Source organism: Branchiostoma lanceolatum, chromosome 18 (assembly GCF_035083965.1).
Source record: "Branchiostoma lanceolatum isolate klBraLanc5 chromosome 18, klBraLanc5.hap2, whole genome shotgun sequence".
NCBI classification, from domain to species: Eukaryota; Metazoa; Chordata; class Leptocardii; order Amphioxiformes; family Branchiostomatidae; genus Branchiostoma; species Branchiostoma lanceolatum.
Window position 1 is genome coordinate 1,753,501 of NC_089739.1, and position 17,041 is coordinate 1,770,541.

The 17,041-nt window shown below is 41.4% G+C and overlaps 3 protein-coding genes across 5 annotated transcripts; all 3 read left to right on the plus strand.

Annotated features, from left to right (window-relative positions):
* Positions 1-80: 80 nt before the first annotated feature.
* On the plus strand, positions 81-2,590 carry LOC136424160 (gastrula zinc finger protein XlCGF57.1-like). Its single transcript, XM_066412658.1, has 2 exons — positions 81-197; positions 737-2,590. Exons 1-2 carry the CDS (start codon positions 171-173, stop codon positions 2,066-2,068), a joined length of 1,359 nt encoding a protein of 452 aa, XP_066268755.1. The 5' UTR covers positions 81-170; the 3' UTR covers positions 2,069-2,590.
* Positions 2,591-3,520: 930 nt separating this feature from the next.
* LOC136424227 (uncharacterized) lies at positions 3,521-10,972 on the plus strand. Of its 3 annotated transcripts, XM_066412750.1 has the most exons (3): positions 5,055-5,200; positions 6,542-6,793; positions 6,896-10,972. In XM_066412750.1, the coding sequence occupies exons 2-3, from the start codon at positions 6,544-6,546 to the stop codon at positions 8,473-8,475; spliced, it is 1,830 nt and encodes a 609-aa protein (XP_066268847.1). In that variant the 5' UTR covers positions 5,055-5,200; positions 6,542-6,543; the 3' UTR covers positions 8,476-10,972. The 3 variants fall into 3 exon arrangements, with proteins under 3 accessions (XP_066268846.1, XP_066268847.1, XP_066268845.1); XM_066412749.1 differs by lacking the exon at positions 5,055-5,200 and adding an exon at positions 3,521-3,622 and having other exon boundaries at positions 6,542-10,972; XM_066412748.1 differs by having other exon boundaries at positions 6,542-10,972.
* Positions 8,525-9,592, plus strand: LOC136424570 (zinc finger protein 567-like). Its single transcript, XM_066413183.1, has one exon. The coding sequence runs from the start codon at positions 8,525-8,527 to the stop codon at positions 9,590-9,592; it is 1,068 nt and encodes a 355-aa protein (XP_066269280.1).
* Positions 10,973-17,041: the final 6,069 nt, after the last annotated feature.

The following is a 17,041-nucleotide window of genomic DNA, read 5'->3' on the forward strand; positions in this document are numbered from 1 at the left end:
GAGATGAGAAACCTAAGGGCTTACCGATTGACCCATACTAGAATAATGTCGGGTTTGTGACCTCTGACCCATTGGTGAGCCGGCGTCCGCCATTTTGGTTGACGTAACACACCGTCTTCAGTATCGTATCCGCCAAATTCACGATTTTCACGGAATCGGAGAAGACTTAGATGGCGCTAACCACCATAAACCCACAGGTAAGACATATGATTGCCGGTTGGGATCGGTAATTCATTTGCAGCGTAACATTTAAGCGTTAAATGCATATGAAACAGCTGTCAATTTTCAATCACAACCAGAAACGGTACAGAAATCACGACGAATGTTATAGTAATGGTAAGGAGGTTTGAATAGACATTGGTAATAGTGACCTCAATGTGTAGGCCTAGGTTTAAAAAGAAAAGAAAAAATGTTGGAAAAGACCTAGTATGTTTCCATTCGAAATTAGGAGGGAAAGGGCCGCCGTCCACATTGTACTTACCTTAGATCGCGTCACGCTGCAAAACTGGCAGGTATAGAGAAGTCGAAGATCACGGAATCAGTGATTAGTCTTGAAGGGTCTGCATCTCCTATAAATTCAGTTCAGTTCCAGTATATTTGTTTAGCCAGAAATACATCAAGTTCGCTTGGCGTTGCTTTTCCAAAGGTTCCTGGGGAGGGGGGGTGAACCCCTTACATAGAAATACATAGCGACAATTGACCTATTTGAGTATTTCTGAATTTTTCTGTTTCAAAGATGGACGAGTTAACATGTGGGCTTCTTCATACGAAACAAGAGTCGAACGAGACGCATTTCGACGTGGAGGAGACAGGAAACACGGGATGGCAGAAGAATGCGCAAGCCGGGGACAACCTCTCACAGGAAACGTACGGTGAGGAAAAGGGAACGTACAGTGCAAACCTACCTGCAAACGTTACAAACACAAAAAAGGAGATGGAAGACACAGAATGGCAGCAAGACGCTCTAAACGAGGAAACGCGCAGCATGAATTGCACCGGGCATGTTAAGGGAGTCTCGTCACATCAAGACGTAAAGTACCGCACACGGCTAATGAACAACATGGAGGAGCAGACAAAAGACACAGGACGGCAGCAGGTAGAGGAAAAGTATACTACAAATGTCCAGACGTTAAATTGTACGGGTTATGACGAAGAAGACTTGGAACAGGCTGCAGTACAAGACTATACAATACAAGAGAGCAGCCATGTGACACAGCATACCTACATTTGCTGGAAGTGCAATTACCGAACAGAAGAAAGGGATCTCATATTCAAACATATGAGAAAACATACCGAAGGGAAACACAAATGTGATCAGTGTGACTATTCTGCAACACGGAAAGGTCATTTAGAACAGCATGTTATGATAAAACACACCGGTGAGAAGCCCTACATGTGTGGGGAGTGCGGATATAGGACAGCTGTTAGGTGTCACCTATCTCGTCACATGAAAACACATACGGCTATAAAGCCCTTTAAATGTGACCAGTGCGACTATTCTGCTGTACAGAAAAGCCATTTAGTTGAACACGCCATGACAAAACATACTGATGATAAACCCTATTTGTGTGAGGAGTGCGGATACAGGACAGCAAACAATTCTACCTTGACCCGACATAAGAAATTACATACCGGTGAGAGACCTCATAAATGTGGCCAGTGTGACTATTCTGCATTACGGAAGAACAGTTTAAAGGAACACGTAATGTCAAAACACACCGATGAGAAGCCCTACTTGTGTGGGGAGTGCGGATACAGGACGTCTGCTAAGTCTAACCTTAACAAACATATGAGAAAACATACAGGTGAGAAACTCTATAAATGTGACCAGTGCGACTATTCAGCTGCACAGAAAGGCACTTTAGACCAACACATCATGGTGAAACACACCGGTGAGAAACCCTACATGTGTGGGGAGTGCGGATATAGGACGGCTGACAGGTCATCTCTAACCAGGCATATGAGAAGGCACACTGGTGAGAAACCCTACAAATGCAATCAGTGCGACTATTCTGCAACTGTAAAGGGTAAACTAAGCAAACACATGCTGGTTAAACACACTGCTTAGAAAACATTGATTTGACTGGATTACAGTTTACGGCTGGTATGTTTACTTTGCAGCAGTGAAAGACAACATCCTTTTTTCAGTCAGCTTGCTGTTAAGATCAGATAAGGAGTGGTACTGTAGCTTGTTATAAATTCAAACATTATGTAATATAACGTACATGTATTTCAATTCGCAATGTGGCAGATATTTGTCCCATATGTTTTCATAAGAGACAGACCATCTGAATTTCTAAGAAACGCTGACAGAAGACAGAAACATGTTAAGTGCAGACAAGATAAGACAGAAACATGTGAAGTGCTGACAATATAAGACAGAGAAACATGTGAAATGATGACCCTTCTTGAAGAACTGTCACATAATCAATTGACCTGTCAAACACATCTGGTAAAGATCCTGGATTAGATAAGGAGTCCCACACAGATAAAAAGGACAGACAATAGGCAAGAGAGCACAGTTGGACGGCAGAAATAGAGGAGAGAGGGGGTGAGCGTGAAATAAAGTTCGTTCCTCGGCCACGGCAAATCTTGTTTGTCTGTGCTCACTTGATCCCGAAGTAGTATTTCTTCTACTTCTCTACAATTACATAGCTAGGGCGACCCATTTCTACCTGTTCATCGTCTTCTGGTCAATGTATGAAATATATATGTTAATGCTGATCAACCACTCATAAGTTGGTGAAAATGTTTTAGCAAAGTTGAAATGCTAGTGTTGCAGTACTGCCAACGGTCAAACGAGGGCGCTTAGCCATCAAAAGTGACCAAGTTGCAATGAATACACCCAACCTCGCTGTTTTCTACTTATCTCATACCCTGTAATCCAGAGCAATTGTACCGAGCTTCCCGGGACCTACATCGGCCCGCGCCCTTAGCTTTCCCGGACCTACCCTCCCGCTGGCCCGACAACGTACCCCGCCCCACTTCCCGCTAGCCAAACAAGCTTAGCCTCCTGTGCAGGCCTCCTATAACGCGCGACATATATATATTGGGGGAGAGGGGAGCTCTTATGCCGGCAAGGGAGTTGTATAGACGAGGGGTCCGCTCCCCTCTCCCCCAATATATATATGTCGCGCGTTATAGGAGGCCTGCACAGGAGGCTAAAACAAGCTCCGCTCTAGCGGAGATTGGGTGGCTAACGGAGAGTGGGGCGAGGTAGATCTTCGGGGGGAGCGGAATGGTAGGCCCGGGGAACTCGGAGCGCGGGCCGATACGTATGCTCTGCTATCTGGATTCCAGGGTACTTATCTCACCGCTGGTACTAATAGATCGTTATATTTCAAACATGTTTGTACGTAAGATATACCGATGTATCTGTCATACATAGGGCTAGGATTTGTTATGGTTTGTTTTGTGCTAGAACGTAGCCCACGCATTAATATATCTGGTATAGAGGCTAAAGTAAGTCTGACCTACTGAATATCAGGATGATAAATTATTGACCTTTAACCTGGTCTGCCGGTCCGCCATTTTGTTTTTTTTGTGAGATAATTTATCTGATCCGACCAAGGAAGGTATATATCTGACGTCATTTTACTTTAGAGGTATCATAAACCGACAGGTAAGACCTTTTCGGCATGTTAGGCTGCACCAAGTAATTTTTATGGATGACGTCCTTTGGAGACCCTAAATCTGATGCGAGAGAGCGAAAAAAAAACAAGAAGGGCCGAAAAAAACAAGATGCCCAGATTTGAAATATAATAGTCGACGACGCATGTTAGGACACAAATTGAATGAGAGAACACAGTGTAACAACTAACAATTCTTTTATTCATCAGGAAAACAACAATAATTTGAATAAATCAGTTGAAGTTGAACAGCAGTTGTTGTCCTGTCCTGTTTCTTTCCATATCCCATTGATTTTGCAGGCCTTCAGAAACATAGTTTATCAAAAAGGAACTCTTTGGTCATAGTTACTGGCAGCGGAATTTCTTGTGTTTTTTTTTCTGGGAACAGGCCAAAATCAATGCGCGCGCGGACGTCATCCATAAAAATTACTTGGTGTAGCCTTATGTGAATGTGGCTTTAGGGCGGCTGTTAGATCTAACCTATCCAAACATATGAGAGTACATACCGGTGAGAAGCCCTACAGATGTGATAAATGTGATTATCAGGCTTCTGCACATGGAAGTAATTTAAGAAAACACATGGCTAAGCACCATTCTTGAAAACTTGAAACTGAGGACGAAGAATAATAAGATGAATCGTGAACTGATCTATCAGATTTAACAGTATCTTCCATATGTTATATGTAACACAATTTTCCTATGGATGAACTGGTGGTGATGAGTAAAGGTGACAAACTCACAAGCCTTTTGAGTTTACTTAATTATTGTTTCCGTACTAACAATGAAATGTTGACTCTAAATATTCTGAATTCAACCGGCAAAAAGCACCAAACAAACAGAAAAGTTTCTGTCCTAAGGATAGAAGGACAGCTAGTAGACTTACAGTTCTGCAAAAGGCTAGACACCATAAGATAGCCCTACCGGTCGAAGGTCATCTGTCACCTGCACCGCGCCAATCGCGACACTCAAACCAAAATTCATATAAGAGTATACCTTTCCACAAAGATTGTTACAGATATTCTTACTACCCTCGTACTGTGAGGGAGTGGAATTTACTTCCACAAGAGGTCACGGAGACAACTGATCCTCCCAAGTTTAAGGAGGCAGTGCTCCAGCACCTCAGAGGACAATAAGCGCAGCGCACTCCCCTAGACGCTTTACCCCAACAAGAGGGGTGTTGTCTAGAAACAAATCAAGATCAAGAAAACACAAAGCTGTCTACCAAAGCTATGCAGCTTGTATAAACCTGGTGTATTGCGCCATAAGCTGGTTTACCGGGTATGCAATGCATATATACAAACAAATGAATGTGACAAATTGGGGGGGGGGGTCAACCTTCATCACTCAATTCCATTGCAGTAAAGCGTTAAGCGGCGATCTGTGGTTTGACATTTTTTGAAGTGGGTTCAGGTTTCTGACCTCTGACCTTTGACTCGTTGTGAGTTCATTTCCGCCATGTTAGTTGACCTACATTTTAGTCAGAATCGTTCGCTCGGTCCTCTGCACTTAATTACGCGAAGTTAATGAACGCTAAAAAGTCGTAGAGATCGCTAACCACCATAAATCTACAGGTAAGACATTTTATCGTCGTTAACCTCTCTTTGTAAGTGCTTGTTCGTCGAAAGATTAGAATTAGAAGTGTGTTAGGAATCGGTGTCATGATAGGGGAGGGGCGGTGGAACTAGTATAAACAGTGACACGTAGCAGCTGCCGATTGTCAGTTTCTTACTTGAATATATACTAGTATCGTCAGAAACAACACAGTAATCGCAAACAATACTGTTGTATAGCAGTAGGTTTCGGAAGAGGTCAGTTTCAGGCTTGGAGGAAAATGTTGGAACGGAATGTTGCGTCTGTTTACTATCAAAACAAACATGGTCACAAATAAGACGGCTCTTAGAAACTATGGCTAAAGAAGGCTTGGCTAAAGAAGGGCCGGCGATAAAACTGGTTTACGGAAAAGGTTGGACTGTCTACCAGTCTGGCTACTCTATCTGGGCAACAAGGCTATGCATGGGGGTTTGGAATGTCATTGAGGAAAAACTGGGTCAATGAAAATCCCTGCTGTGGGTGGGCTGGACAGAAGGCGATAGCGGGTGATATTGCTGGGGGAAGGGGTCGTCGCAGCAGTTAACAACCCCAAGACTAGGAGGAGAAAAGCCATGAATTATTAGATTATGCAGTTACAATGTATACATACAATAGTATGTACTGGAAATGTTAAGCTTAAGATTGAAGGGGGGATACAAGGCGAAATGCAGGAATATTGTAGAACGGGTAAGACATTGAAAGGACATTTGTTTGCCACTTCACGAAATAAAGAACATATGTCACAGGTCAAGTGAATGTGCATAGATGTATGTCTTTGTATATATTGATATGTGTACATGTGTGGGCGAGTGCGTATTTGTGTATGTCTCTGAAGTATGCAGTGTATTATGTTTAACATGTGTTCTGCCTTCTATTTTTACATGGTACTTAATTGATAACTAACCTACTTTTTGTAGGACTGATTGGCAGTGTAGCGGCTTTAAAGACAACGGTGGGTTCCTGTAGTACGTGGGTATGCTAATTGTTCATTGCTGTTCCATCATTCCCCTGCTATTCCTTATAGAAAGTGGTATGCTGCTAAACCGAAACTACCCAAGATAGGGATGACGAATCATGATGATTTATGCCAATAAAATGCAATGCGTTGGGCTAATTAAAACCTTATTTGCATCTAAGCCGCCAGCTAAGCGCCAGTTATCGAGCTCATATCGTTGACGACAAGATCATTGGAATATAATGTTATGGTTTGACCTTTAATTGCATAAGAGGTTAGCATCTTCGCGATCGGTTTACACGTATACTAGATACTATTGCCTCTCAATTGATCGTTCTATTCCCTATTTTTGTTACATCTGTTTCAGAGATGACAGAGTCAGCTTGTTGGCCTCCCGCCAAACGCCTTCGTAGAGAGCCATCTGCGAACGAGATGCACATCAAAGAGGACGAGACAGGAAACACGGGATGGCAGCAGGACGAGCTATTCCAGGAAACTCAAGGTGCAACCCAGCCAATTGGTGAAACTTGGAAATGGATAGTAAACGAGACACACATTAAAAAGAAAGAGACAGGAGACACTGGATGGCAGCAGGACGAGCTATTCCAGGAAACGCAAGGTGCAACCCAGCTAATTGGTGAAACGTGGAAATGGATAGTAAATGAGACATACATTAAAAAGGAAGAGACAGGAGACACGGCATGGCAGCACAATAGACAAGAGGACGAGCTATTCCAAGAAACGCAAGATGAAATTCGGCCAACTGGTGAACCCTGTATTGGAAACGAGATGCACATCAAAGGGGAAGAGACAGGGGGCATGGGATTGCAGCAACATGGTGGACAAGTGGACGAGCTATTCCAGGAAACGCGAGGTGCAACACACGCAACTGGTAAGCCTTGGAATAAAAACGAAATACACATCAAAGAGGAGGAGACAGGACACACCGGATGGCGGCAGGATCAACAAGAAGAAGAGCTATTCCAGGAAACGCAAGATGAAACCCAGGCAACTTGTAATCCTGGAATTGGAAGCGAGACGCACATCAAAGAGGAGAGAACAAGGGACACTGGATGGCAGCAGAATGGACAGGAGGACGAGCTATTCCGGGAAACGCAAGGTGCAACCCAGCCAACTGGTGAACCCAGCTACAACCTAGAACCCAGGCAGCACAATGGACAAGAGGACCAACTATTCCCGGTACTTGCAACCCTGCTAACTGGTAATCCTGGGATTGTAAACGACGCGTACGTCAGAAAAGAGTTTACAGGGGACGCCGGATGGAAGCGGGATGGTCAAGAGCCTTTCCGGGAATCGTGCAATGAGGGCCAGGAAACGTACGGTGCATACCTACCAACTGGACATCCTGGGAGTGGTACTAACAACAGTGGGGAGCAGACAACAAACATAGGGCAGCAGCATGACGATCTAAGTGAGGAAAGGTGCGGAGAGAACTGGTTTCAGCCTAAAGAGGGAGACTCATCACATCTACATTTAGGACAGATGGGGTGGAACAACCTATGGAAGGAGACAATTCTCACGGCACTGCTGCAGGACGATGAAGATGACGTTCCCAACAACTCCACGTGCGGTGTGAACTGTACCGGGTCCGACGAAGAAGATCTGCAAACAGTACAGATGGGGATAAACAAGATGTGGGAGGAGACAATTCGCACGGAATTGCTACAGGACGAGGACAATGACGTTTCCAACAAATGCAATGTAAACTGTACTGGGTCTGACTCTGAGGAAGAAATATTGCTAAAGCACACTGATGAAAAACCCTATATGTGTGGGGAGTGCGGGTATAGGACAGGTGTGAAGTGTGCTTTATCACAGCACATGGAAATACACACACGTGAAACTCCCGTCAGAATCAAAGGCGACGAGTTCGACTTTTCCGCCGCAAAGAAAGACCAGTTAGACCAACACGTCCCAAAAAAACACACTGGTGAGAAAGTCTTCAAATGTGACCAGTGTGACTACACTGGTGTACGAAAACGTCATTTGGAAGAGCACGTCATGGCAAAACATATCGGTGTGAAGCCGTACATGTGCGAGGAGTGCGGATACAGGACGCCATACAAACATCATCTATCCCAACATCAGAAAAAACATACTGGCGAGAAACCCTTCAAATGTGACCAGTGCGACTATTCTGCTGCACAGAAATATCAAGTTGACCGACACGTCAAGACAAAACACTTCATGAGCGAGGAAAGTGGACACAAGACTGCTACAAGTTCGAAGCTATCCCTACATGAAAGAAAATATACTGATAAGAAACCCTACATTATGTGATCCGAGCGAGTATTCGACTGCACAGAAAGTTATTTCGGGCAAACACCTCATGACGAAACACACTGTCGAGAAACGTCACATATGTGGGGAGTGCGGATACAGAACAGGGAAAAAGTCTCACCTAACCCGTCACATGCGAACACATTCAGGGGTTCTTCCTTACACATGTGATCAGTGTGATTATCGCGCCGCAGAAAAATCAACACTAGATCAACACGTAGCGATCAATCACAGCGATGAGAAACCCTTCATGTGTGGGGAGTGCGGGTTTAGGACAGCTATAAAAGGTGCCTTAACACAACACATGAAAAAACACACACGTGAAACGCCCTTATCCGTCAGAATCAAAGGCGAGCAATGCAACTATTCCACCGCAAAGAAAGACCATTTAGACAAATATGGTCGTGAGAAACCCTACAAATGTGACCAGTGTGACTATTCTGCTGTACAAAAAAGTCATTTGGACATACACATCATGGCTAGACATACCGGTGAGAAGCCCTACATGTGTGAAGAGTGCGGATACAGGACGGCTTACAAATATCATATATCCCTACACAAGAGAAAACATACCAGTATCACTGAGAGACCCTACAAATGTGACCAGTGTAACTATTCTGCTGTACAAAAAAGTCATTTGGACGTACACGTCATGGCTAGACATACCGGTGAGAAGCCCTACATGTGTGAAGAATGCGGATACAGGACGGCCAACAAGAGGCATCTATCCCTACACAAGATAAAACATACTGGTGAAAAATCCTACAGATGTGACCAGTGTGACTATTCTGCTGCACAGAAATATCAAGTAGACCGACACGTCAAGACAAAACACAAGAAACCCTTCATTTGCGAGGGAAGCGGATACAAGACTGCTACAAGTTCGAAGCCATCCCTACATGAGAGAAAAACGGGGAAACACGTCATGACAAAACACACTGTCGAGAAACGTCACATATGTGGGGAGTGCGGATACAGAACTGGGAAAAGGTCTCACCTAACCCGTCACAAGTTTAGACATTCAGAGGTTCTTCCTTACACATGTGACCAGTGTAACTATTCTGCTGCACGGAAAGTTCAATTAGACCATCACGTGATGACAAAACACAACGGTTAGAAAAAGAGTGTGGATACTCATCTCCGAGCAGATCCAACGGTTGCAAAGACCATGTCCAACTGGCAGGAAAATTTATCACCGTTGGATCTGCTTGGCAATTATGTTGTTACAAGACTGCCAAAAGTTCGAACCTATCTCTACATATTAAAGAGAGATATGACAGTGAGAAACCCTACATGTGTGAGGAGTGTGGATACAGGACGGCTTGTAGGTGTTCCCTAACTGTAGAGATGAAAAAACATGTAAATTTTGACGATGGCATATCCATATTATTTACACACTCATGTTAAGTTTGATATCATCTGCTTGAGTTTTTGGACATTCTACAATCGGTTCATGAAGGATGATAGTGATTCTGAAATCGATCGATCGATAGATAGATGAATATGTTTATGCACATATATAGATAGATAGATAGATATATTTATAGATCTTTTCATATAGATAGTTAAAGGTTAAATTTGCCTCAAATAACGTCACTTAGGGAATTAACTATTTTACAAATTGATTAGATGTTCACATTTGAAAATTCTAAATCAATACCAAGCGATATGTTGGATACAATTTACAGTTTGAGATAACAGTCTCTGTTGGTAGAACATCTTATTCTTCCCTGACAAGAAATTGCAATGCTATCAGTAGAGATTGTGATTCTTCCAGTACGTGGATAGGGCGGGAATATGCAACCCACTACACCAGATTATACAACTAATACTTCTTGTTCCTCTAAAAATGACGATCCGAGTCCTTTGTCCTTATCATTAGTAAGCTAAGAATAACTCCGAATACCGGAATGCTTATAAGGTCAACGCATTTTGACATGGAAACAAATGTAATCAGTATGACTATACGGTGGAAAACCCTTAGGATTGAACTCGGGCCCTAGGATCCACAGAATTTGATCCAGATGGCGAAGCAGCGAGGTTGCGTTACCGCTTGCGCCACAGGGACATGTCGGAACCCTGCATAAAAACAACCGACGAGAATACCTACATGTTTGCGGATAGAAAGTTTTACCTGAAGGAACATGGGCCTTTGGGTAAAGAAAATACAGCAGGTATTATTGAATTGTTAAGTCAACCATCAGTTCGTCATAATGCCTAGTTTTGTGACTTGCATTAAAATAGGACTTTTAGGATCTTTGTATTTCAAATGTTGTAAATGACAGAAACTCATACTTATTATGAAATTTGCATGAGGAATCACAAAGTAAACCATGCCTAATGATGGAATATTTAAATTAGTGACATTATCATAGATTACTTAATGAATGTATGAGGTCGCGGAACTCTAGTTGTTGTTTATTTGCTGACTTGCTAAAGTTCCATGCTTTTTAATGTGACTTCATTGTTCCCTAACAAACAAATTACTGAATACTGACTCATTGAGTGTTATCATTGAATTAACTTGAATTGTTGCCGGTGATGGTTACTCAATTTTTCTAAATAATCTAGTTCTGAATGTAAATAGTTAATGTACTATTTTTTGCTAAGAAATTTGCCACATGAGATCTAGCTAGGGACGAAAAAAAAAACAAGAATGTAAGACGATGTGCTGTATTTTTCCACGACACATTCTACAACCATCAAACTTTCACATCCAGATTAACGTCGCTCTTTTACAGTTCAGATTAAGAATCCAATACAAACCTTTCAAGGCAAGTATATCCATCATTAACTAATTGATTAATTAATAGTCAAGTGCAATTTGAATAACAAATTATAGAAATGATGACAACAATGCAGAAAGGGACACACTCTTTTGTACAAATCGACATGTGATTGTCAGAATGGTTCCCCGATAATTCGGAAATTACATGATCATACATTCAAAGTGATGTCATCGAGCATTTTCGTTGTTATCACAGTGTTAGAAATATAAAATAAAAAATCATCAAAAGCCGCATGGCAAAAATGAATAAACCCTGACATACTCCAGCTTATACGGCGTCTACACTCACGTGACTACGATGTAAGTATTGTCCACCATCTAGGTCGGTTAAACATAGAAGATTGATTCAAACTGTTTCGTCACGTGATCATTTCAAACACATGCAAGTTCAAAGGTCAGACACTCCCAAGTTCAATCAACCAGCATGGCGGATGTAATAATGCCTATTGTCGCTCACAACGTTAACCATTATTAATGAATGAATGAATGAAAGACCTTATTGCACGTTTATGCTCTGATGAGCTAAGTCCAGGTCATGGTGACAAGCAGAAGAATAGTTACAGTGGTAACAGAAATGTGATATCTGACTACATCTAAATACTACTTAATACCGCTATGTACATGTTCAATTTCTTCTCGCTTCTTAAGGCAGTTGTAAGTGAATAAGCATACAGGTTTCATGAGATATGGCTCGTCTAGTTTCATAAGGAATACAAATTTTTCTAAGCTATCCAAATAACGAAAACTATGAAACTTATCATTTATAAAATCAAAGAGGATATTCCTGTCATAGTTATATAGCATACAATCAACAACAAAATGACACTCATCCTCAATCTTACCTAAATCACAGCATTGGCAAGTTCCTTGCTCCAAAGGAATGCGGTTATGTCTACCCTTTTCAATGCGTAATTTGTGTGAACTAATCCGGAGTTTTGTAATGGCTGTTCTGTGTCGAATGTTTGAAATGTTTAGATATTTCTCTTCGGAGTAGGTGTCTTTGAGTAATCTGTATGTTCGTAATTTATCAATGTACATATGTAGTTTACGATGTTATGTTAAAACTGTTCAAACATGTTTCCAATTATGACGCATATCGTCCATTCTATCTTCAACTGTGGTTTAGGTTCTTGCGTTGTTGGACGTCCTTTCGGCAAGACCAAAACTTGAAATTTGGTGCATGTTTCAGCTAAAAGTTATATCATACTAAACCTTACAACCTTATTACCTGTGCTGTCTTATGAACACAAAGTAAACGACCATGAAACAATCCTCACGATACAGGAGCACAAGTAATATTATATTACATTGCAGAAATAGTGATAACAATTATTACAATACTACAAAAGAAGGGAAACTACCGTTGGCATGACTGGTGTTAAGGTCTGGCTACGTGGTGTAAAAAAAAGATATGCCGAACTGGAATATAAACATCAAAATGCAGTCTGTGTGGAAAGTATTAGGAAATAAAAAAAGTAGGTTGAAAGTTTCCAACATAATTTTATCTTTATACATATATGTATATTGTCACTTTCTACATTTTTGCTAAGAACTACAGCCAAGAATCTGACTTCACATTCGTCTTTTAAAATCCAACAATTATACATGAGAACGACTACTTCAAAATGTAGCCGATTGCTTATATCTTAATTAAATAGTTTCTGCAGTCCTGTGATCTGCTAATAGATTTCTTTAAACTTACATTTGTCAATACTTTACACAAAATGATAAAGCACTCCATGCCTGTTCCATGGTTGAGCAATGATTATCAAGAACAATAACTACAGAGTGCAAATTGTTAAATGTATAACTGTTACAAAAACTCATGAGAATCCCATATACGAAATCTGTCATTCTAAAATACTTCCACTCCAAAAATGGATCGCCCCAGTCCAAAATTGAGTTTAAAAATAATCAGCCTCTTCATTCAGGAATGGACTAATTGTTTTAAACTCAATTTTGGACTGGGGCGATCCATTTTTTTGAGTGGAAGTATTTTAGAATGGTCTATTATGTATGGGGTTGCCTGTGGAAGAGTCTGTTTTTGCATAGGGGGTCAAATTGAGAAATCTCCATTTCTTGCAGGGATGACTTTGCAATAGATCAATTTTAGGCAGAAGGTTTTTCTTAATATTTCGATTTGCCCAAGTGTTATTTTGGGACAGTCCATTTTTTTCCATGGGAAGGAGCATGGGCGAAACATGCTGCCTTTCTATTTCTTTATGACTATACTGGCATTACTTTTTAAAATGAAATGTTTAAAATGAAATGTTTTTATGTAAAACGGTATGAATATTCAAACTGCTTCGGACAAGCTTTGAATTTGTCTGCCTTGTTTCCAGACATATGTGGCAGGTGCTCATTTGTGCCATTGTCACGACAGACATGCTTGTAGCCACCTTTTATCACATCGGACCAGCCCAATCCAAAACTGGCACAGCGAGGTGTAACCACTTCACTGAACGGTATATAAAACGGGTGCTCCCTTACAGGACCGATGCACTTCCGAGACCAACAGTCGTACATCTTTCGATGCAGTTCTGCTAGCCACGCCATACGGCAGTCACAGTGGATCGGGTTACCTTGTATATACATGTACTTTACCCACGCGACACCCGGAGAGGCAAGGCCCAGATCAGCCGCCGAAAAAGTGGTTAGTTTGTTAAAGGCGACTCCGACAGCTTCAACGTTTTTCAGTCCGCCTTCTGTTGCCAAATCGAATCGTACACTGGTTAACAGGTTATGCGACAAATCAAGCACTCGGAGTCCCTTGAGGTGTTTCAAAGACTCCCAATTGATTGTTGTAATCTGGTTGAAACTGAAATTTAGTTTTCGGACAAAAGAGAAAACTCCGGAGAAACCCGGGATCGTTTTGATCCGGTTGTACTGGAGGTTTACTTTGGCTCCCAAACGTTCTAGACCAGGTGGGAAACTAGTTGGAAAACTAGTTATATTTGTCTTTGGGCAGTAGATGTCGAACATGGCGTATTTTTTCACATAGCAGTGAGCCGGTAAAGCAAAACTGGCACATGTGCTTGCTACAAACTGCATGAGAATAAAGCAATACAAATATTTTACGATCATAACTTTCACAAGACAATTTTCGACGTCTTTAAGAACGTACTTGTTACAGTATTACTTGCGATTTGCAAAATCGTTAGATATATTTTTTATCTGTATCTGAAGGCTCATAATATTTCACCTCAATTGAGAAAGACTGCCTTACCTTTGTGAAGGCTACTGGGTTTCAGAAAATATTTCTGTTAGATTCCTACTGGTAAATTTTAAATCACTGTTTCAAAGAGTTGATATATATATATATGTTAGTATATGAAATAATACCATCAACTCAATAGTGCTGCGTGAAAAAGTTGTGGCTCGCTATATGTTTGATTTGCTTCAAATAATTTGTTTCAATACACTGGAACATAAATGGGTAGTCTAGATTTATATCCGAATGTTACAGAACCCTATCGACTCTAGGTTTATAGTTTCCGGACGACTTCAGTTGGGTTGCGAGCTCTTCTGTCTCCCAAACACGTCCTGCGTGCAATTTACCCTGCAGAAAAAGGTGGTAACTTTTAACTTCATTCATAACATACTGGCTTCTAGAGCCAACATTGCGTTGTCATATAAATGTTGTTTTATTTCAACATCATGAAATTAAAACGAAATATTAATAAAAATTAAACAGGGTAATACAATTAGTAATCTTAGCTCCTCGAATATACAATAAAAATAACTGTTACAGTTACTGTTACGGTAACGCCGTAGATTTTGATCCAGACCAAATAGTTCTTTCCGCATATGATAACAGCATGATGGAAAAATGTTGGTCTATGTACTCGATAATCTGGAATCGGTCTTGCATGGGACGTTGCCGTTTGATGTAATACTACAAGCCATTTCCGTGTGTCTGTGACGTTGAGCCGGTTCCATAAATTAAAAATTACAGAAAGATCAGACAAAGTCCTAAGCAGTGGTGATTTCTGAAATTATTGTCGATGCATTGGCGACAAATACTCGTGCAGATAATATGTAATCTACTCCAATGTTCTAATATAAGCAGAGCTATCACTCTGCTTGATTTCAGGGTCTGCTACTCGGCTTTTTGGTTTCGGACAATTAGAGAGGCATCCAGGAAAAATGACCACGGAACAAGTCCGACCGATGTGTCCCCTTTGAAATGAGCTATTGGCTATCAAAGGCAAAAAAAAACATTACGTACCGTTCAATAAACTCCGTTTTCGAGAAAACGACTGCTCCTTCCACTGCGCCTTGACGAAGATCTGCGGATCTGCAACGCAGGGATCTAAATAAATATATGTACATGCGGACATCAGCCTACATTCATTGTCTCAGGCCTTGGCACATAGCCTGGAAACCAGCCTGTGCACAAGGGATGCTCTTTGGCACAAAGGAAGACATGCACCCGAGTAAATTTTGCCTCAGCCCTTTCATCTATGGAATTCAGTTAGGGGTAAATGCTAGGGTGGACTAAATTCTCCAGTCGAGGATAGAAGCTCATTGTACTGAAGAATAGCAGTCTGCAGCCCTGGAGGGGTCTGGTAGTGAGGCTAAGACACGTAGTTTCTACATCATGTCCTGTCTTGTGGTACAATCCTCCCACGCACACGTCAAAAGAAATGAGAAAATGGCGTGATGCGAGCTTGTAGACTAATCTAGGAACAGTCATATTATATAGACGTACACCAGAAACATAATCTCCCGCAGGGAAAGTGGTCGCCTTTTTTTTTTCTTTGCTATTTCATCTAGCTGGAGGCGATCAACAGGAAAACAGGCATCGTTGAGTTAACCATATCTAGCTGGTATTATACCGGCTATACAGATACAGGTATGATACATATGTAGACGTCGTTGAGGGGGGGGGGGGGGTCATAGTAGGTCAAGGGCCTACTTTGACGTCGTATAACTTTTCAGCGACGTTTGCAAGGACTACGAAACGTGGCGACTTTTCTTGAAATTAGAATAGCGACAATTACATAAGAAAAACCTATGTGAATCATCTTTGGCGTTTCCATGGCAACCGTTTTTTTTCTTACACTGGTGCTTGACCTAAAACTTCCGATCAATGCTGTTTTCATAGCATAAGTCGCTTAGAAGTTATACGACGAGAAATTAGGCGCGCGAACATCTACCACCCTCCGCCCGTCTTCTAGATAGCTTCAACTTAATGGTGCATGTATTGTTGTGGCTCGACTCCCGCTAGGAAAAAGCCCCGACCGCTTCATTGGCTTATACCTAACATTGCTGGCATGTGCTCATCTGATTATAATTCTCTAGATTAGTCTACAAGCGCGCGTCACCCTCTTTTCTCATTTCTGTCAGCCTATATGTGGGACAATGACATTACAAGACAGACTTGTATCCATTGGAGCATTTGCTCTTAATATAGATGAGTTGACATATAAGCTGCTATATTTGTTTCATTCCATCATTTCAAACTTAATTTTTTGTTGAAAGGAAATGTGTTACGATCCTTCTCTAATATGACTCAATAGTTTGAAAATAATGAAATCTTGGCCAAATCCATCATAGCTTGTCGCTGTTTCTCAGTTTTCAGCACAAAACCTGTGACGGCAGAACAAGCATTACTTATTCGATACACAGATTATTATCAAAAGATGTAGACACAACGCTCATATTACAAATTGATCTGAGACCTGTATATTTCCCACTGAGATCAGAGATACAAAAATTGGTTTATATGGGAATTATGATTATCTAGCAATTCTTACCTATACTACACCACACAGT